Below are 19,520 nucleotides of genomic sequence, written 5' to 3' on the forward strand. Positions count from 1 at the left end.
AGGTAAGTGAGCAGCTCAAGGCCCCACAGCAGGGAGGCGCACTCACCAATCTTGGTGAGCCAGCGGGCTATGCAGCCGTAGACCTCGTCCAGCAGGATGATGACCACGAGGTTGATGATGACCGCGGTGGCTGTGACCGTGACCCGGATGTTGGACCGCACGGATGGGGAGGAGTTCATGGCCAAGGCGGCGGCCGTGGAGATCCTATAGATGATGACTCCCAGGACGATGGCGAAGGTCACTGCAATCTGCAGAGGGAGGAGGGCCGGTCAGGTCCGATCAGAAACCCCTGAGCCCAGCTCCCCTGCCACCCTGCAGCAATTTGGCTCCAACACGGACAGGCTCTGGGATTGACCAGGGGAGTCCACCGAGTCTGACATGCCCAGGATCTCTGCTATAACCTGCCGCAGGGCACCATGCCTTCTCTCCTGCCCCCTGACTCCAACAGGGCACCGAGTGGCCGAAACCCGAGGGACTGGCTTGGCTTGTGCGAGTCAGGCTGACTGTGGTGCGGAGGGGTTCTCCCCAAAACATGGGTGGCCCTGAGCAGGAGTGCTGGTCTACAGGCGGGTGGGCATGGGTAGGGCTGCAGGCCTGGTTGGGACAGACAGTTGGAGCCTCTTCTCCCAGTTTCTTCACGAGCCACCCACACACCTGGCTCATCGTTCATCTGGCCAAACCCACGGATGGACGAGAACATTCCATAAAGCTCGGGCTGGTGGCTACCTGGGAGACTGGGGTGGGCTCTGGCTCGGCTGGAGAGTTTATTCTGTGCAGAGCGGTCTGTCTGCCTGGGTTTCTTCCCCTTTTCCTCAAAGGCCCTAACTCATGGAGACGACCTCGTCCTCACACGGTCCCGCACTGGGGTGTGGATGCGGGCAGACCCCAACCCCAGGACGCACTGAGGACGGAGGGTGGCTGTGCCCGGCTGTCACTCACGCCCGACTCCAGCACAGGCCAGGCTCTGTGCTCCTTCCATTCCCTTCTGTGTGACCTGTGTCACTTCCTCCTGTTTGGGGTGCAGAGAGCAGGCCCTGCCCTGCTAGGATGGTCCCTCTCGGCTCCTGGGACCCTCCTGCTGCAGCGTGGGCCTGCGCTGCGTCTCAGGTCACGGCTTGGAAAGGCTGTGGCTGCCTCAGCCCCGGGGGAGACTGCAGCCATCAGAAATCTAGGAAAGCTCCTGTCTTAGACTTGGGGCCGGCCCCTCCTCTTCTGCACGCATCTGTGGGTGCCCGACGGTGGCCACACCCCATTCAGGAAGCTCGGGCAGCCCAGGCACACCCTGACCACACTCCCTGGCTAGCTCCGGGAATGAGGGCTTTCCTTGGAAACTCCCTCGCTCCTGCCAAGGGGCCCCTCCCAGGGGAAGGCACCACCCCGGCCTCAGAGGCGGCCTCGTGCCAGCATGCGGAGGTACAGACGGGCGGCCGGCCCCCGAGGTGACTCAGTAAGGAGGGTGTCCCCTGCTTCCTGCCAGAGGGTGGGTGCGCCCCCCCACGACAGGCGAGACCTCCAGCGGGCAATGCCCCCTCTGGATTAAAAGGGCCGCAGGGGTCTGGCTGGTGGGTTCACCCTGGCATTCTCAGGACAAGGAACATGGGCGGAGAGCATTGTAGGTGCTCAACCGGTATTTGCTCAGCGAATGAAGCTCCTGGCAGGGGGGAGTGAGGGGGGGCAGAGCTGTGACTGCTTCATCCATGAGGGAAAACCAAGACAAGCCCTTGCCTCTGGTGGAGTTCGCACAGAGCAGTGGGGCCCTTGGGGCAGAGGCCTGACTGGCACCTGGCCCCACCACCTCCGGCCTGGTGGCCTGGGGAGAGGGGCCAGACCTGCGGCCTGTCTCCTCATCAGTGGGAGGGGGTGGGATCGGGATTGTGGGGACCCAGGGAGACACAGGCTAAGGCCCTGGTTCACGGTGGCCAACCCCAGGCCCTGGGTACCAGGCCACAGGACTGGGGGGCCATGGAGGACTCTAACTTAAAGCTCCCAGGCTGGACAAGGGGCCAGTCATTTTTATAGGGACCTTGGAGTCTCTGCAGACTCCTGGGCCCCTTCCCATTTTAGTGGAACCTCCTCCTACCCCACAGCCTAGGATGAGAGCCAATGTCACGTTGACGCCTGACTCTGGTCTAGATGAGCAGCACACCGTCTCCCCCTGGGCTGCCCTGATCTCTCCCACCTCAGCCTTCTGGAACTTACCATGAAGACAATGGAGACCAAGTTGGTGAAGTAGGCCGGGAACCGGTCTCTCCAGGTCAGCTTCACCTTGTCCGTCTGCAACATGAAACAACGTTGGGTCACCTGGCGGGACCCGTCACGGTGGAGAGAAGACCGTGTGCGCGCGGGCAGGTGTGCGCGTGCACCACTCGGACAACAGAAACACTCGGAAACACCTTTACGAAAACACGCCCGCAGGTGACGAGTGAAAGCACACATCTAGCATCCAGGGAAGGGTCTGGGGTCTCGTCTCATCACCTACCACGTGATGCCAGGGAACAGTAGCAATGCGCGTGTTTGAAAACGTGACTCCTCTGCGTCCCTGGCATCACAGTGCCAAACGCTTTCCTAAATCAGACCTTTAGCCCCGCGTCTTGGGGGACGCCTGCGTCCGGCCCAAACCTCGCCTGAAGGCTGGAAGATCCGAGATCTTTTTGCCCTCTGCCACCCAGACCATAATAGTTATTTTTCCTGAGCGGGGCAAGCTAAAACAAGCAACTAGCGTTACAAGTTAAAACGCCGATTGCCACGTAGCAAGGATCTTTCCAGAATGAATGGGGGTGGAAGTTTAAAATGCGGAGACGCATGCATTAGGACAGAGAACGCTGACGAGGGCGGCACCCCGGAGGCCACTCATTCCAGGGGCGGGCGGCATGCATGTTAGCGGGAAGCCTGAGAAGCACGCACAGGCAGGCGTGACAAGCACGTCTCACGAGCTCCCCTCCCCCTCGCCCCTCCCCCCATGGACCCACGGAAGCCATGCAGTGACATCTCGGCACACGTCGCAGCTCCATGGGTGTGGCAGAAAGGCGAAGAAGCGTGGACGTGGATGTTAAAAAAATAATACAACACTCAAGAGTTTGTTGAGGAAAAAACACAACGGACTTTGATCGTCTGCAAACAGTCAAGACTCGCGTTGCCCCCGAAAGAGAAAAGTACCAATTTCACCCCCGCCATGGCGGTCTTAACCCTCTGCCTCCATTTGTTTGTTGACTCCTCTGGAATATGCCGGCGCTTCTGAGGGCGGGTGGAGGGAACAAGAGAGCACCGTGGGGTGACGCGTGCCGAGGCTTGGGAGCCGCGGGGCCCGGGCCCCCAGCGTGTCCCCGTGGCCGCGGGCTCGCCCTCGCTGGGCTGGCCACCAAGGCTGACATGGGTTGCGGGCGTTTGAAACCCATGGGAGATGGCAGACGCCCACGTTCTAAAGGAAGGGGGGGGCGCAAAGGTCTGGGAACGGGAGACGGGGCTTTTGAGGCCGACTCCCCTGGGGAAAGGCTTGGCGGGGCTCTGAACCGCCCCCCCCCCGTGAGGTGGTCACTGTGATTTCGAGGGTGCGTATCACACAGACACGGAGGACGCCACGCCTAGAAGGGCAGGTTCACGTGCCAGCTAAGGCGGGGGTCTCCTCTTTTGCAATTGAATTGGGTACCATTGCCAGGGGAAAAATTAAAGCCAAAAACTAAAGCTGGGAGCCAAGTGACACAGAGGAGGAGATGAGGGGTATGGCCCGCCAGACGCCCCCAGAGGACTGCACAAAGGAACCCCGTACCCTTGTTGCTCTGGTAATCACAGCCGAGAGGTGGGGTGGCAGAGTCTGGGGGGTGCGCCTGGCACAGCTGGCCAGATGTGCTGTTCGGGCTTGGTTAAGGTCTGGACTTAAATGGACCGACATGTGTCACAGAGCCTTTTTCTCCTTAAGGAAGAATGAAATACTCATCCGTGCTCACGCTAAGAGGAGCCACCATAAAGGCATGGGGTGGATGGACTGTCTCAGGGGCTGTATACCCTGACACAGGCTGGGGGCAGAGGATGCTCCATTGGACACAGGTCTTAGTGGCCCACAGGGGAGGCCTGCAGGACTTCTGAGGCGGTGCTGTCCACGCCTTTCCCTTTGGGAGAACGAATAAAGTCCAGAGGGTCTAACGGGGTGGTCCGAGGCCGCTGGGTGCCTGCTCAGGAGGTGGCGTGCACGGGGATGGGCGGCTGTTCATGCTTTGTCGTTATTTGCAGGCTTGAGTGCCACTCAGACTCTTAAGATGCTGTTTAGGGAGGTGCACCCCCTTCCTGGCTGAGGCAGGACGAAGCTGGATTTTTGCCACGTCCCAGGAGCTGCGGCCGGAGAGGGAGTTTGTGGTGCACCCACTTTGACCCCCAGATGGGATTTTGGCAGTTGCAATCCTTGGCCACTTGGAACCAGCAAACCCTGCCCGTGTGCCACATAGTAAGAAAGATAAACCCAGAGGTTTGCCTGATCAGCCCCAGAGGCTGAGGTGTGAATGTGAACATGGGTGGGGGGGCAGCTCAGGGAGCGTCTGTTTCCCACCCTTCAAGGACTGACACAAACCTCCCCAGCCTCAGGTAGAGGCTGCCGGAGAGCAGGGCGCTCCGTGCTTGTCCCAGGGCATATAAGACACCTTCATTAAAAACCTCTAGAAGTCTGCCAGAATTTAGGCTGTGAACATAAGACAGCCAATTTGAACGACAGATTTGGGGAGAAAGAAAATCGCTTATTATTAAAAGATGGTGATCTTCAGAACATCACAAAACATTTCCCTCTCATTCCCACATCTCTGAGGGAAACAAGGAGTTGGCTGTTTGCTCAGGGACCTGGTGGGGCAGACCCTTCTATTTCACAATTCAACATCAAACACAAGGGGTGGACATAATAAAATGTCAAGTGTCCTGTAAAAAAGCTGCAAAGCTACCTGGCTCTTGATGGTGAAATGTTGGCTGAGGTTTGCGAGACCCTCAGGACAGATCAAGAAGAGAGACCCATAGCAGAGTTGGACAAACTTCAGCCTGTGGGCCACACCTGGCCCCTTACTTGTTTTTATAGATAAAGTTTTATTGGAACACAAGCAGGGCCATTTGTTCACCTGCTGTCTATGGACGCTCTCGAGCCACAGAAAGAATTGAGTAGTTCTGACAGAGGCCTGCAGACTCAGATATTTATGCTCTGGCCCCTGTCTGGGGGCTGGCCCCTGATCTATACTGTTGATGAGCACACAGTGTTTGCTGAGCCCCTGGCCTATACTGTTAGTGTGCATGATGTTTGCCGAGCCCCTGGTCTATACCGTTGATGTGCACAGTGTTTGCCGAGCCCCTGGTCTACACCGTTGTGTGCGCACAGTGCTTGCCGAGCCCCTGGTCTATACTGTTGCGTGCACACAGTGTTTGCCGAGCCCCTGGTCTATACTGTCGCGTGCACACAGTGTTTGCCGAGCCCCTGGTCTATACTGTTGTGTGCATACAATGTTTTATTGCTGGGAAAGCCAACTGGCAATGGCCACCATACCTCTTTGTTTTTGGATTCTTTCCTAAGTGACTTTTCCAAAACTCTGGCTTCATATTCGGCTCTGGGATGGTCCTGTGAAAGAAACCAAGTCAGCGAGAAGCCTTGTTAAGTGTGAGTCTAAGGCCCTCGACATAAGCACACATGACAAATTCAGTCCTTACGTTGGCCCTGGGCACCCTCTGGGGGCAGTTCGTAGCTGGCTGCTTGTATCATTTTCAGTTTAGGACCCCCCGCCCACAGCCCGTCCGGGATTCTCCCCCTGGTTGGGAACCCTAGCCCATTGGCGTCCGTGTCCCGCAGGCAGGTAGTCTGTGCGAGGCTGCTGCCCGCCCTGCCTCCCACATTCTCATGGTGAACACCCAGCCACGAACTGGCCCCCGAGAATGTTCTATCAGGAGCCGTGGGGGTCGAAGAGATGCCAGGAAGTGTCAGCGAGCGCGGGCAGACCAGAGGCATCAGGCCTCGGGGGAGCCCAGAGGTGGTCAGTGAAGGGCGCTGGAACAGAAGAACGAGGGATACCAGAGGCCCAGAGGTGGGGGAGAAGCAGAGACCCCTGCCCGTGGTGGAAGAGCTGCAGGGAGCCGCGTGGCAGACAGACGGGTCGGTGTGCGAGAAGGCCCCTCTCCCGGGGAGACAGGCTACAGGAAGATAGAGGAGTGACAAACAATCCAAACCTTGACAGCCTCCTTCGGGAAACCAGGACGTAAAAACAAAAACAAAAAGATTTCATTACTTTGTGTTGTTTTTGTAAGAAACAGGCTGCATCCTCTAGAGCTCACTTTCTTGAGAACTAGGAAGAAGGTGGATGGACACAGGGGCCAAGGTGGATGTGGGGAACCGGGACCGGCTGACGTCACCACTGTGTGGGTCACGTTTGCGGCTCATGGGTTCCGGAGGCCCCCGAGGGCGCGGTGGCTGAGACTCAGGGAAAGGGCCCACAGGCCGGCCCGCTGGACACAGGCGTCCCTCTGCGCCGGGCACCAGCCCCGGGCTCAGATTCCGGGAGGCTTCCCCTCAGTCACCAGCTCCCCAAGGAGGCCCTGGCCAGCCACGGGGGGCAGGAGGCTCACTCGGGGGACTTGCTGGGGCCCGCCGGGGACCCGTGTCCAACGGCTCTGATCACCACCCCAAAACCAAGCGCCTGAGCCGTCAGGGGGAGGAGATCCCGGGAGGGGCCCCCAGGGGGTTAAACAAAGGGGACCCTCCCGCCCCGACCACACGGTGGAAAGGACATTCTAAATCTTCTAAAATAATAAGATAACTGCTCTTTGTTCTACTCGAATCTTTCTAATAGAAACAGTTACAGGGAAGGCGGCTTGGCCAGGTGGATGGCTGACCCAGACCGGGCCCTGGGGGCAGAGAGTCGGGGTCCGCGCGTGGCCACACCACTAAAGAGCCGCCCGCAGGTGGACAGGGGCGGACGCAGCCACCTGTGGAACGGGACGGCGGGACCTGCTGTGGATGAAGTTTGCGCCCGGAGGGGGCTAGCTGGGTGACCTGTCTGGGGCACTGGCTGCTGCTGGGCCCTGCTCCAGACCTCCTGCTCCTTTAGGAGCCCCTCAAGCCCCACCGAGTGAGGACTTAGGAGAGGCAAGACGACACTGAGACCCAGAGGCTTCCCCCAGGTCACACGGCGAGGGCGGTGGCAATTCGGGTGGGCACTCTGCAGCCTCGCCTCCGAGGTCTGCCGTCGCTAAGCCGCTGCGCCTCTCGCGGCAGACCCTCGCTCCCTCGTCCACGGACGACACTGTCGGGACAGAGCCTGCACACCGGCTTCCTGGGCGGATGAGTGCCCGGCCCTTCAGTCCCAGGAGGGAATGTGTCGTGGGGGGCCATGCAAGAGGAAGGTGAAAAAAATCGGCGGAAGAGATCTCCACGTCACGATGAAAGTGCCCAAGAGCTCTCTTCAAAAAAAGCATTGGGTGGGGGCACCTGGCTGGCTCAGTCGGTGGAATGTGCGGCTCTTGATCTCAGGGTTGAGAGTTTGAGCCCCATGCTGGGGGTAGAGCTCACTTAAAAAAATAAAAAATGAGGGGCGCCTGGGTGGCTCAGTTGGTTAAGCGACTGCCTTCGGCTCAGGTCATGATCCTGGAGTCCCGGGATCGAGTCCCGCATCGGGCTCCCTGCTCAGCGGGAAGTCTGCTTCTCCCTCTGACCCTCTTCCCTCTCGTGCTCTCTGTCTCTCATTCTCTCTCTCTCAAAATAAATAAAATCTTTAAAAATAAATAAATAAAAATAAAAAATGAGCATGTGCTTCGTAAACGTGAGTAGAGGTCAAGGGGCCACCCCTGACAGCTCTGCTCTGGGCCACAGCTGTCTTCCTCCTTACTCCCTCGCATCCCCGGGAATTCTGGCTGGAGCCGGTGATTTGGGGATGGGGCAGTGGCAAGGCTTCTCCTGAGGGGCCCTGGGGCCGGGGTCCGCCTGCCAGCCCGATGGCCACTCGCTCCTGGACGCCCCTCTCCTTGGCACACAGAGACACACAGCACCTGGCTGCCCTCCTCTTAGGAAGGCCTCGCTCACACTTCCCCGCCAGGCCCGGCTCCAGGAAACTCTGCAGGCGGAGAGCGGGCTCTGGGGGCGCGGGTGCAGCACCCGGGGCAAAGGCTGATGGCCACCTCGGGGCCTTGGCCGTGGGGTGGCAGCGGTCCCCTCCCAGACCTGCCAGGCTGTGCCCGATGTGCAGGGGTCTGCGTGGCAAGTCTGGGCACGCGTCCACAGGAGCTTCAAGATCCAAGACTCCAGCGGACCCCAAAAGGTCACCCTGGCAGCAGCCAGCGACTGAGTACCGGGGGGACGGGAACAGGGCACGGGGAGCGCGGGGACGAGCCTGCTCACCTCCTCCTCCTCGAAGCCTGTGAGGTCCCAGTGGTACCTGAGCCGCATCTGTTTCCGCTTCCAGTGCTCCATGAAGGTGGCGGCTGTAGGCGGGAGAAAGAGCAAAGTTACCCAGGACGGAGGGGCACTCTCGTCCCCGGCACCGTCTGGCCCGTGAGGTACCGACATGCCCGACCAAGAACTTCACACCAGTCCACCTGTTCTGCCCTCCTGCAGACGCCACGGGACAGGGACGCTCACCTTCCCATTTCACAGATGAAGGAACAGGCCCAGGGTCATCAAGTCCCGGCCAAGTTTACTCAGCCAGCCGGTGAGGGGCCAGGCAGCCTGGTCCCAGAGCCCGTGCTCCTAACATCCTGCTCCATCAATCTTGAGGACCCCAGGTCACAGGTGGGGGTCCTGAGGTCACAAAGGGCGAGGCATGGGCCAAGGCCGCTCACTCAAGCTTCAAGTCCCTGCAGACAGTCTGGCTGTCGAGCTATTCTCTTGGCTGCTACATCCTGCTTCGTATCCCCAATAGACTCAACATAGTTCAAGTGCTGCCACTTGCAGGAAGCCCCCGATCATCCCCCTCAGCGTCGGGAGAAAACCCGACTCCTCTTGGGACCTCGCTCGCTCACGGTGTCCCCTCTCCCGGTCCAGGGGCCCTTCTGGTGTGTGGGGCGGGGACGCCGCCTCGTCCATCTGGATTCCCGGCACACGGCCCAGCACAGGCAGGTGCTAGGAGTGCTCACCAGATGAGGGCACGGCTCCCGTGAGCACACAACTGTGGAGATGCAACTGGCTGAATCGGTGAATATTAAGGCTCCCCCGGCCAGAGGGACAGTCGGCAGAGGCTGAGGGTGGGGGCTCAGGACAGGTGCGGTCCTGTCGTTAAGGAGAGCTCAGGGCCCCTGGGCGGGAAGGTGCCCACACCGTTGGAAGAGCTATCACCTGATCTTACTGAAACCTCACAGTCGTCACAGGAGGAGCAATCAAATGGCTTGTCTGACAAGCGGTGACGTCCAGATGGAACGAGATGAGCTCTGGCTCCCGCCCAGCAGCGGGGTCCGTCGCCAGGAGCGGGTGCAGCTTTGGAATGGGCAAGAAGTGCATGTGAGCCTGGCTCATCTCTGGGCTCAGAGAGCTTCCGTCGGTCCGAATCGCCCCCCTCTGCGTGAAGGAGAGGTGACAACAGGGCCCCCGAGATCTCCTGTCTTTGGGGACAGCAGGCGCACCCAAAGTATGAGCCGCCCAGCCAGCCGGGCTGGCCAGGGAACGGCAGCCTCTCTAGGTCTTTCGAGTGGGGGTGACTGAATCCTGGGGACCGGCCGCCCCGACTGTGCGGGAGCGGAGAAGCCAGGTTGGATGGAGGGCCGGGGTTTAGGGACAGCAGGAGGCCAGCGTGGTGCCGGTTGCTGGGACACGGTACACCGGAGCCAGGCGAAGCCAGCATCACGGAGTGAGGGCCTTCCTGCGGATGTCAGAACCACAGGCTTGGTGAAGGCTCCGCCAGAGAGGCCGGGAAACGGGGAGGTGGGGAGAGGTACCCTGGTCCTCCCCTTGGTCGCCCTCTGACCTCCCACCGGCCTTCCCCTTGGCAGAACCTACCGGGAAATGGGAAAGCAAGGGAACAGGGAGGCAGCTCTGTGGGGTTCCAGTGCGCACTCAGCAGACAGGCACCGAGCAGGAGTGCCATGGGGAGCACGGCAGCAGGGCCAGACGCCCGCCGTGGAGAAGCCGGGCCCGGGAGCAGTCCGGGGAGCAGGCCGGTCTGCGGCTGCACCACCTCCCAAGGAGCAGGACATGAGGGGGTTTCCTCGGCCTCTTCCCACATGTCCTCTGGCCACTGCGGTGGATGGAAGAGGTCGGCCTGACCCCTGCTCTGGAAGGCACCTCCCGCCTTCTCTCTGTCCTGGCCTTGCCAGCCCCGGGCAGCCCCTCTTCTCAGTCCTGGGGCCGAGCGAGAGCAGGAAGGTGCGGGAGGGCTGACTGCACACACCCAGGGGTTGGCCGGTTTACCTGCCCTGTCCCTGCCCCCCGTTCGCCCTCCCCCTCCCCCACCTCTATCTCCTGGGCCACCTGCCCTCCCCTCACCCACCCGTGGTGTGATAACACAGCTACCCTATAATGAGGGCTTGCCACGGGCCGCGCTCCTGCTCGGGATTCACCGACGCGGGCAACCTGACCCTTGCCACGACGCTATGCAGTAGGGATGATTTCTGCTCATGGATGTACAAGCGACCCCCGAGACTCAGAAGGTTAACTGTCACGGCCATCAACTGAAGGTTAAGAGCAGGCCTGGGATCTGAGCTGAATTCTATTTGGCCCCAGAACCTACACGTAACCACTGCACTGACCGGTCCTCCGTACGGAAACTTGATGTTCTTTAAGGGAATAATAACCACAGTCATACTAAGTAGTCTGACGATTAGAGCAAACCTGTATTGCCATTTAATGGACGAGGAAAGGGAGGCACAGAGTTTGACTACGTTGCCCAAGGTCACACAGCTGGGCAGCCACTCTTTGATCCCAGGCACACTTGCTTAGCATGTGCACTGTGAATCTTAAGGCAGATATGGGGGGGACCCTCTCCCAGAGGGATCTGTGCCAAGGGCTAAGACTGGAGCCTGGTGGCCAGGAGTGGAGGTGGTACACGGCCAAGCCTCGTTTGGCTTGATTGTGTTTAAGAAATAAAGATGTGTTATATAAAATAATTAATTTTCTGCTTCTTTAAAAATCAGAAGCATTGGTACCGGAAGGCTGGAGCGGAGGAGAGACCCTCTGGGTGTCACGGTTCAGGTGCACGTTCTCCGCCTGGCCACAGACCCCACCACGCCCCACTGCTGGACTCCGTGGCACTGAGTTTGCATGCCTGCTCTGGAGTAAAGGGGTCCGGTCATGGAGCTCAGGCTTGGCCAGCAGGAGCGGAGATGTGAAGGCTCATGCTGAGCCCAGGGGGCAGGCCCCGGGTTTCAGCTCAAAGGGCATCATGAGCAACGGGACCGGGTAAAGGCAGGAGGAAGTGTGAATGTCCGTGTGTCTGTCCTTTGCAACTACGCTTCTGCGCCCCCACCCCCATACCAACCACGTGGACGGCGGTGGGTCCTGCTGGTTTCCTTGCTTTCCTTGGAGGCCCTGCCGGCGGGTTGCTTCTGCACGCCCCCTCTCCGTCCCAGCCTCAGGCCCTCCATGTGGGGATAACGCACTCCTTTCTACAGATGCATAAACTGAGGCTCTGCGCAATCAGGTGACCGGCTAAGAAGTGGCAGAAACCTGGACCCAGGACTTCCGGTGTCAAGACTGGCCGGGGGCCGGGGTGGTGGCATCCCCCCCCCCCCGCCTGAGGGCAAGCTGTGGGCCGAGCCTGGTCAGCATACAGAAGAAACAGCCTCGATGACCACATGAGGGGGCCCCAGAGACAAGGCCGGGGCCCCCGCATCCAGAGCCCAGAGGGCAGCAGACACCTACGAGGAAGTCCGGGCCAGGGCGGAAGCAGGTGGTTGAGCTATAATTCTTTCCTCAAACATCTGTTTCAGCAACACAATGTTAGACAAACACATTCTTGTAGGGTAGCTCAGAGGCGGCGGGTGGGAGAGCCGGACTCTGGGTCGACCCTGGATCACGCCCAGGTGTGGCCTCGGGCACGGGACCACCTGGCCTCTGCAGCCCCTGACGCCCCGTCTGCACAGGCGGCTTGACGACTGTGCCCCTGCTTGGGGCACTCCACGGGTCAACCCGCAGCGGCACTGGGGAGCCCCACGGAGGCGCGTTCCTCGGACCTGGCTCCCGTGGAAGGATCTCTCCCGGGTCTGGTTAAGAGGCTGACCATAGGATAAAGGGCCATGTGGGGTGTGGTTCCATCGATATGGAACAGCTAGAATGTTTCCTGGTAAATCCACTGAGACAGGCCGGGGCCAGAGGAGGCAGACTGGGAGCTGGCCAACACTCAGATTCCTGGGCACCACAGAATCTGCCTTCCCAACGAGCCCGGCAGGCCGGTGGTACGCATGCAAGGGTCTGGAAGCACTGACCCAGCCATCATCTGTTCTACTTCCCTCCATCTGCCTCTTGTCTTGTCTCACTTCTGCCACCCACTCCTGCGCCCGGAGCCCTGGGGGCAGGCAGAGCTCGGCCACTCACACTCCGCCAGCCCAGGGGCACGTCCTCCTTGACATGCCATCCCTGAGAGGAGAGACCAGCTTCAAACCTCTGGCTCCCAACACCCCAAGCGTCTGCTCGCCGCACACATCTCCTCCTCCGAGGGGGGACCAGAGATGCCTCCCCCTGGGAGCTGCAGGACCGACAAGGGCTCTCGGAAGAGATGGGGTTCAGGCACCAAGGCCTTGCTGGGTCGCCAGGCACCCTCGTTATGTGCCCTGCGAACAAGGGTTCACTTGCGAGCTGCCACTGGCCGTTGAGTTCCAGCAAGAACCCCAGACTAGCTCTCGCTACACCCCCACCTGGCTCGGGGTGCTCGGCTGGGCACGGCCCCGGGAGGGCTTTCAGCCACACCTCCACCGTCTCCTTAAGGTCAGAGCCACCTTCCTGCAGCTTCTTGCAGCTGGGCTCAAATCAAGCAACCTCCTTTGTTCTGCATGGAACTGACAAGCCGTTAAAACCCCATTATTATGCCATAATTTCAGAAAATTGATCCCAGCAAATAGCTAAACGGGGCTCAAAGTTGCTTTGTGTGACACCTTATTTGAGGCTTTGAAACGTCATACATCGCAGGCGGCAGCGAGCTGGTGTCTCTGGGACCAACGTGTCAGTGCCCGGGCCAGCGGACCCCACTGGGGAGCAGACTCGAGGTTGGAGCCCGGGGTTGGTCACCCCGCCCGCTCCCCGTGCAGGCCGCAGCCGGTCCAGGGCCCTGGCACTGTGCCCGCGGAAACGTCAGCAGCTGGAGGACAGGAGAAGAAAGGACACGGGAAAGAAGACATACCAGTGGGAAAATGATCCCCTGGAGGGCTATGAACAAATCACTGAATAAGGGATTTAAAGGAAACCGACCTTGAGATCTCTAATAATTATGCTTGACAGCGATTGTGCAGCTGCGGGCACCGGGGACCGAGGGGGCGTCCCCCTCTCCCTCGGCCTGTCGGCTGGGTTTGGACCACATCACCACCTCCCAAGCCCCGCAGGCTCTTTCCTGTTGCTTCTGTCTTGATTTATAATAATTTTTTATTTATAATAATTTTTTCCCAAAGGAAGTGCTTCACGGGAGCTGTTTGGCTTTTTTGTTATTTTTTCCCCCAAATGAGAGTGTGTGGACTGAACTCGGCACTTGACAGACAGGTGCATTGTTGTCTCCTAGGGTGGAAGCGAAGCTAGAGGAGGTGTGTGTTGGGGGTGCAACCAGCAGAGGCACAGATCTGCCCCTTTCCCTACATCCTGGGGGGATGGAATCACGTTTGTCTCTCAAGGATGGGGTGTTAGGAAGGGCTGTTCTGCACACAGTAGGTGCTCAATAAAGCACAAACCCAGGAGCTGGCGCACAGCATTTGATGAGTCCCTGCGGTACTGGTTGGCTGAGCGGTGTCCCTGCCAGCCAGCCCCTCACGACCGGCTCCAGGAAACCCTCTGCTCCCCCAGGAAGGCGCAGAACAGAGCTTGGAAAACATCTGCAGGGAGAGAGGTGTCCAGAGCGCTAGTTTAGATCGGGGAAGCCGATGGGCTGGGGCAGAGTTGGTCGGGTCTGCTACAGATCTGGTAGCTGTGTGATCTCGGGCAAGCCATACCCTCTCTGCGCCGCAGTGTCCTCATCGGAGAGTAACGACCGACCCTCCCTCCAGGGCTACTGACACGTCGCTGAGGTCACCTCTGCAGGCTCCTGCCCAGAGGTCTGACACACAGTCAGCCCTTGGTGTGGGTTTGGAGGGGAGAGAGGCGTGTTTGGGGACAGATGAGGAAGCTGTCCAGGTCCTCCATCAGGAGTAAGAAAGGCCTGTGTCGAGCAGGCACGTCACCGAGAGCCGGTTAACCATGTAGGCAGAGGGAGGAGGGATGAGCGGCCGAGTACGGGGCCTGGGGAACCAGAGTGCTGGGACTCGAGTCTTGCCTCTGCCTCTCAGTGCTGGTGTAAGCTTGGGAAAGTTGCCTCAATTTGCTCATCTGTCAAATGGGGCAATAAAGCTATCCGCCTCCTACAGTCACTGGGGGCATTAAGGAGTCACCACACCTACGATGCTCAGCACAGTGCCCGGCGGAGCGCAGGGTTCGGGTAAGGGAAGCGGGTCTTCTCCTCCGGAGGGGGTGAAGGGACATATCCGACAGAGGCCCCTAAGCACAGGGTTTTATTTGAGCCCCAGCCTCCTTCGGTCCAGGCTGTTCTCACATTTCCGATAAGCAAGCACTCACCGAAGCGACGTAACAGCTAACACAACGTGACCGCCGGCCCCAGGCACGGCCCCAAGGATGTCACAAGGAACAACACCATCGAGGCCCCGGCACCGCTCCAGGCGGCTTGCACTATTACCCCCATTTTACAAATGGGGAACCTGGGGTCCAGAGAGCAGAAGCCACTTGCCTGAGGTCACACAGCTGCTAGGTGATGGGCTAAGAGGTCTGAACCTGGGTCCGGCCCAGAACCTGGCGGCGCCGTTAACCGCTTCCCCGCATCCGCCCATCCTGGTACAGAGGCTACCCGGCTGAGTATCGGCTCGGACCCAAGCGTCAAGCCGGCAGCCTGTGCAAGCTGAGTTCCACTGGGGGCTCGAGCAGGCTGCCTGGTGAGCCTTCCCGGCTCGGGGCAGGGACCCAGGAGGCTGTGCACCCAGCCAGCAGGTCTTTCAGTTTCCGCTGGGAGCTTCCTGGGCCCAGACCCGAGAGGCTGGGGGGTAGGGGACAGCTGACCAGTGCTGAGGTCCTGAGGAAGCCAGGGAGGCTGAGAATGAGGAGCAGAGGGCAGTGGGGGGGCTCGGAGGTGCTTCCCGGCGGACACAGGGTCCGGAGAGGTGAGGGCAGGCGGTGGAACCACACAGATCAGCAGCCCCAGCAAGCGGTCCTCCAACACCCGGGGCAGGGCGCTCACCACCTCCCTAGCACGACACAGTGCTCACTGCTGGAAACCCTCCCTGTGCTGAGCTGGTGACCTACAGTTTCACTCGCAGCCTCGTTCAGAAGACTGCCTTTGTCCTCCAAGAGACACGACAGCGTTCATTGTGAGGCTATGCTTACTTCTGCCTGCGTCTGTCTCCCGCTCTGAGCAGCCATCCTGGAATACAGGTGTCGCCTCCTCGCTCTGCGGCCTGCACCTCGCAAGGCAGAGTTCAGCACAATCCGTGGCTCCCAAGTGCCTGTCCTTGCCAATACCTTTACGCTGACGCCGCTAACCCCCTGAGGCACCTGCCGCGAAGTCCCTCTCCTAGCTCCCCGGTCCTCGCTGGAGAAAAGAGGTTTCAAACCTTCTCAGCAGAACTCCCGTGTTCCCCCAAACCCACAGATGAACCCCCAAATGGAAAAATGGGTAAAAGGGCTGCTGCCGTTTTAAAGCAAAGCCAGGACTGGGTGAGGCAGGAGAGGCGTGCATCGTGCAAAACCCGCGGACCGGCTCAGGGGCGGGCAAGTGTGGGGTGGGCCCCTGAGAGGGAGCTCCAGCGAGGGCGCTGTGTCCAGGCACCACCCTTGCTGCACCCTCATCCTGGGGTAACCGTCCTGTCGGGTGGGAAACCCAGTGTGAGAACCACGGGGAGGCTGTTGGGTTTTAAACTTTTAGGGCCCAGACCCTTTGCTCCGACGAGTGGGACAGATGAGCCCAGAGCCACGGCCACTCGGGAGGGAGGGCAGGGCTGGGTGAGTCTGGGCAGGAGCTCCTGGGAGCCGGGGTGGACGGACAGTCCCGGATACTCTCTATTATCCGAGTGTGCACAGGCTGCAGGCACTCAGGGCCATTCCGGGCCCAGCGAGCGAGGGACAAGACTGGCCCGCCCCCTCCTGACCGCTGCGGTGTAAGGGGGGGGCGACAGACCCGCCCCTGTCAGACTTGGGCACGACCTGCGTCCACTCTGGGGTGACGGCCTGAGAAGGAAGTGCCGCGCCCCACGCATGTCCCGCACACGTTCCTTCAGGGGACAGCGAAGGTGCTAGTACTCAAGACAACACTTGCGATGGCCGGAAGCCCAGGGAGCTTTCAGGGCTCAGCAGCACGACTCGCCACGGACAGCTTTCAGCTGGAGGCCCGGTAATTAGAGCCTAAGACGGTTCTGCACCGAGCTCAGGCCACAGCTGGCTTCCCTCACCGCGCAGGAGAGAGGCGGCCCTGAGTGGTGCCTGGCCCAGGAGACAGGCCGCGCACCTGCAAGTTACACTCTGTCGGGGGGCGGGGGGGGGGGGGCTGGTCGCAGGGGACCTGCTTCCTCCCCACCCGGAGGCCGAGACCCCCGGTTCACAGTGGGGCGGGGGCTGGAACTGTACCCCCGGGCTTCACACGAAGCCCGCTCAGCCACGCCTGCCAGCTTCTTCACCCTGGGAATGGTCCTCGCGAGAGAGGAAACAAGGCGCCCGAGTCCTTTGTGATGATCAAAATGTCCTTTCCCCGTCGGGGGCCCTCGGTTTGGAGGCGTAGTTGCCTGGAGTCTGGAGTCTGGGGGCTGAGTTCCTCTTAGAGCTTCCCATGGGGCAAGTGGGAATGGGTGGGACAAAATCGGGGAGCCCAGGGCTGGGGAGGGAGGTGACAAGGTCTCCTGAAGGTGGCTCTGGTCCTTCCCACCAGCCCCCTTCCCCTTGAGGCCACCCCGTGCCCCACCCCCGTGCTCCCCTCGGGATATCCCGGCTTCTCACCATTGGCCCAAGCACCTGCCACGGAGCTCACTTTGGTCTCAAGAGCCCCCTGGCCGCTGTCCCCATCCGAGCTGGTCAGACCTCCCTCCACTCCCTCCCAAGCTGCCTCTTACGTAAACCTGCTGTCTCTGACTCAAGGATAAGACACAAAAACACCTTTGATACCGTAGGCCGACTGCCCTGGCTTCTGATTCCTCCTGGTGAGAACATGGAGTTCCTTCCAGAGGGCCCTTGCTGCACCCTTCCCACCTCCTCCCTGCCCCCGGCAGGCTCCTTCACCAGGTCCCACACGCCTACCACCGGGCCCTTGCACATGCTGCTCCCGCTTGAATCCTGGATTGTAAGCTTCCAACAGCAGCGGAATCATCAGTTTGCCTCCCGGGCTTCCCTGAGCACGGGCACTTCATAAAACTGGCTGATGAACCCCCGACTCCCCACGGCCAGGCACAGTCACATACATCTTTACGTCTCACGCTGCCCCACGTGGTAGGCAGTGCCACCAGTGGGTGTGATGACTGTGCAGGAGCCCTACCGAGTCAGCTACGCGCTCAGCCCGGGCTGAGGCTCTGCAGCCAGCACCTCTGACCCTTGCCACCTGCTTCACAGCCCAGGAGGCTGAGACTTCCAGGGATGACAGGGTGAGGTGGGAGAGCCACAGCCTGAGTCCCGAGGGTATAAACGCCCACTGGGCATCCCGGGCTGACAGTCAGAGGGGCACCGCGCCGTCTAGCAGCTCAGGTGTCCAACACTGCCAGGTCACCCTTGCTCACGGGTCATCCTACGGACCACTGCTGGGTGCTGGCTTGGCAGCCACATGGGCCCAAGGACCCTGAAGGGGCCAGGAGAGATGGCCAGGGGCCCAGTGGAGGGTGCTTGTGGAGAACCACCCCCTGAGCAAGCAGCCAGAGGTGGGGGCTGCAGCGCCGGGCCTGGGGCACGAGGCCTTGGGGCAGGAGACCCACAGGCAGGGGCTCCTGCTAAGGACACCAAGCTGCTCTCTAGATTGGAAGGTGGGTGGGTGGGTGGGGTGGTCGGTGCCAAGCATCTAAGGGGAGATGCTCCGGCTCACATCCTCAGCAGGACCCGTCCCAGAGCTGGTGGGCCCTGCCTGTCGCACCCCACTCGGTTTCCAGCAAGTGTGGAAATGTGACTGAGGAACCAGCCCCGCCGCTCAGCCTTCCTCGCCCCTCCTGGGTCTCCCGAGACACCTCTTAGCTCCTCTGCACCCCCGCCTCCAAACCACACAGGTTCGGCCCACCCTGAGCCCCCCGCTCCAGAGAGACCAGGCCAGGCAGCACCCTCAGCCCCCCAGGGACACCTGCCGCCCCCTCTCCTCGCTGACAGTTTGCTCGAACACCACCACGAGTCTGAACAGACCGCCTTGGGCAGGGAGGGAGGCTGTCGGGCTGGGCAGGGGCCGGCTCAGGCCCGGTGAGGATTCTGGCATCAGCCCTGTCCTGCCACGGAAGCTGGCTCTGCCTCCGTGGTCCCTTTTCTCCCGTGATGACAGACCTCCCCAAGCCTCCAGCCTCCCCGGGGCAGCTGCCGAGTTGGGAAGCCCGGGTCCCGACTTCGAGAGTTCTGCGGTTCTGAAACATCCTCCCGAATTGAGGGTTCTGGTGCGAGACTGACAACGTTTCTGCTCGGCAATGGAGCACCGGAACCGAAATCTCTGTGACCCGATCCTCACAGGTCTAGATCACACTGACCGGTAAGAGGTACACGCCTGGCCGACCGGTGGCAGCCTCTGTCCCCATGTGCAAAACGAGCAGCTTCTCAGCCCACCACTGCCCGTCGCACGCCCACCGAGCACAGGGTCGATGCTGTGTGTGCAGAGCCGGGCAGAGGCCCCTCAGCAGCAATGTGAGACTCCGAGACCCAGCAGCAGGGCTATTCCCAGGCCCCTCCGTTTCTACACTGAGTCCCCGCACCGCAAATGCTCAGCACCTCTGCCCTCAACATCTTCAGAACTCCGCTCGAGGGGCTCACACCTCTTCCAGGGAGTCCGTCCTGACTTCCTTCCGCAGGCATCCTGACCCTTCGCTCCTGTGCCCTCTCTGTGTCCAGCTCCATCTCCTACTAGATGGGGGTCCCTGGGGGCAAGGCCCGGGGCTCTGGCACCCATGGGACAGCTCTGCACGCTGCTGCCCAGGGCCCGAATCCTGAATCCTCCCCTGGCAAAGGGGTAACACAGGGCCCCAGAGGAGGGAACGGGCCAGTTTGATAATCCAAGAACATCTGCAGAAGTGCATCCAGGCACCACTCACCCACCTCTCATGCCCCCAGTGTCTGAGTCAGGTGCCGCAGGGGGGAAGCATCCTGAAGGATGAGCCGTGTGCCTTGGACTTGGGGTGGCAGAGGAGTTAAGGGCATGGGCGCTAGAAACCGCACGTTCCATCAGGAGTTGAGT

At 60.5% G+C, this 19,520-nt stretch overlaps 1 protein-coding gene across 1 annotated transcript in view; it reads right to left on the reverse strand.

The window, feature by feature from the left end:
- ANO1 (anoctamin 1) overlaps window positions 1–19,520 on the reverse strand; it is a 76,270-nt gene that overhangs the window by 18,577 nt on the left and 38,173 nt on the right. The window contains exons 13-18 of the mRNA XM_088018183.1: window positions 8,351–8,433; window positions 6,187–6,198; window positions 5,513–5,584; window positions 3,157–3,234; window positions 2,200–2,274; window positions 47–248 (exon numbers count right to left, since the gene is read on the reverse strand). Of these exons, the coding sequence (XP_087874309.1) occupies window positions 47–248; window positions 2,200–2,274; window positions 3,157–3,234; window positions 5,513–5,584; window positions 6,187–6,198; window positions 8,351–8,433 (522 nt within the window). The remainder of the gene's footprint in view (window positions 1–46; window positions 249–2,199; window positions 2,275–3,156; window positions 3,235–5,512; window positions 5,585–6,186; window positions 6,199–8,350; window positions 8,434–19,520) is intronic.

Source organism: Eumetopias jubatus, unplaced genomic scaffold, assembly GCF_037043125.1.
Source record: "Eumetopias jubatus isolate StellerSeaLion01/CBP00866 unplaced genomic scaffold, mEumJub1_p1.0 scaffold_13, whole genome shotgun sequence".
Lineage (NCBI taxonomy): Eukaryota > Metazoa > Chordata > Mammalia > Carnivora > Otariidae > Eumetopias > Eumetopias jubatus.